Source organism: the organism of the source record quoted next, unplaced genomic scaffold (genome assembly GCF_019419815.1).
Source record: "Pyrus x bretschneideri cultivar Hongxiangsu unplaced genomic scaffold, Pyrus_bretschneideri_v1 Contig3, whole genome shotgun sequence".
NCBI classification, from domain to species: Eukaryota; Viridiplantae; Streptophyta; class Magnoliopsida; order Rosales; family Rosaceae; genus Pyrus; species Pyrus x bretschneideri.
Genome location: NW_025999612.1, coordinates 1,605,419 through 1,607,356, shown reverse-complemented (window position 1 = coordinate 1,607,356; position 1,938 = coordinate 1,605,419). Strand labels below are relative to the sequence as shown.

Below are 1,938 nucleotides of genomic sequence, written 5' to 3'. Positions count from 1 at the left end.
AGCACACACTTGGTACACACTTGGCACACAACACATCCGCATCCTAACGTGCCAATTTCAATAAAAAAAAGGGAAAATAAATGACACGTGGTAAACACCAAAATTACTTAGTCTAGCAAGTTTTCATCAGCCACGTGTCGCTAGACCGTTGCAGGCAACATTACTCCACCTACGTAGGCCTAGTATAATTTGTGTGGGAACTTCGGAACTTGCCTATGCGGGCAACATTTCTCCACCTGGCGCCTCCTCACACTCCGTGTACAACTTGCGTGGTCCTGGGTCCCACTCAAAAGTCTTAGCAATCCACAAAAAAAATAAACAGCTATAAAATCCACCTCACTCACTCTCCAATTTTCAACTTACAACTCCAAAAAGAAGTGAAGCACTGAAACAGAGTCTCAACTCACAGCTCAATTTCTCCGACGCAGCACAACAAAAATGAATACGATCTTCAGTACTCAACTCTCCGATTCCTCCGAAAAGCCTGAATCGAGTTCCGACGACACAAGCATCACGGCTCAAAGCCAGCTGGCTTCCTTCTCCGACGAGGAGGTCATTTTGGCGTCCAGCCGGCCAAAGAAGCGAGCGGGGAGGAGAGTTTTCAAGGAGACGAGGCACCCGGTTTACAGAGGAGTGAGGAGGAGGAACAACAACAAGTGGGTGTGCGAAATGAGAGAACCAAACAAGAAGAAGTCGAGGATATGGCTCGGAACTTATCCGACGGCCGAGATGGCAGCTCGGGCGCATGACGTGGCGGCATTGGCCTTTAGAGGGAAGCTTGCCTGCCTCAATTTTGCAGACTCCGCATGGCGCCTGCCTGTTCCGGCATCCATTGATTCAGTGGATATCAGACGGGCGGCTGCGGAGGCTGCGGAGACGTTCCGGCCAGCGGAGTTTGGCGGAGTGTTGGAAAGCGGCGATGATGAGAAGGAGAGCAAGAAAATGGAGGAGGAGAAGGGTTGTGGAGGCGTGGAGGAAAGTGGAATCTTGTTTTACTTGGATGAGGAGGAAATGTTCGACATGCCAAGGTTGCTGGATAGTATGGCGGAAGGGCTTCTGCTCTCTCCACCTCACTCTTCAGGGGGCTACATGAACTGGGATGACGTGGCAAGCAATGATGACGTCAGTCTGTGGAGCTTCTCAATTTGAATCCATTTATCCCTGAGGAAACTTTCGTCCGCTGCCCAAAAAAAGGGACACTTTCGTTAATTTTTTTATTTAATTTTTGCCGCTAGGAAAAATGGTGTTGGTTGGTTGTGTATAGGCTTGCAATTGCGCGGACAATTCTAGTCCGTAAGACGGTTTCCGTTACATTTTAGTCTAATGGAAATATTTTGTTCTCCGCCCTTGCCCCCTGTTTCGATGCGTTACTTCACAACTCCAATGTCGAGGATAATTGCGAATTCATCTTAGCAGATATTTCAGCGCGTACAGAGGGCTTCCAAATTTCGGATATGTGTTGCTTTGCTCTTGCGCCGTTCATGGAATTTGAATTGCAAAACTTTCTCCGTCTGCTCTTGCGTCGCTCTTCTTTGTAGCTTGTTTTTACAACTCATGGGAACATAGAAATCATCATGAAATTACAATTTCCACGAAAAAAATAAATCACCATACAAATACAGGTTTTCATTTTTCTTTTATTTAACGAAAGATAGAATTGTATTAATAATAAAATACGAATATAAACATTTCCATCTTCTGTTAAAATATTAAACAAAAATTCAGATCATAATTCATCGCAACCAAACATTCCGCTATGCTTAAAAACGTACGTCACCACCATAGTTAGTTTTTAATAAATTTGAAGGTATTTTGAGGTAGTTAGGATATTTATGGTGAATGAGATATTTAATTGTACTAACTAGTTCACTGTTTGTTTAAAAAAAAAAAGAAAGAAAAAAACTAGCACACTGTTAGTGTGAGATATTTAGGATATTT

At 43.8% G+C, this 1,938-nt stretch overlaps 1 protein-coding gene across 1 annotated transcript; it reads left to right on the top strand.

Moving 5' to 3' along the window:
* The first annotated feature begins 347 nt into the window (after positions 1–347).
* LOC103954111 (dehydration-responsive element-binding protein 1E-like) lies at positions 348–1,346 on the top strand. Its single transcript, XM_018649125.2, has one exon. The coding sequence runs from the start codon at positions 439–441 to the stop codon at positions 1,147–1,149; it is 711 nt and encodes a 236-aa protein (XP_018504641.2). The 5' UTR covers positions 348–438; the 3' UTR covers positions 1,150–1,346.
* The last annotated feature ends 592 nt before the right edge of the window (positions 1,347–1,938 follow it).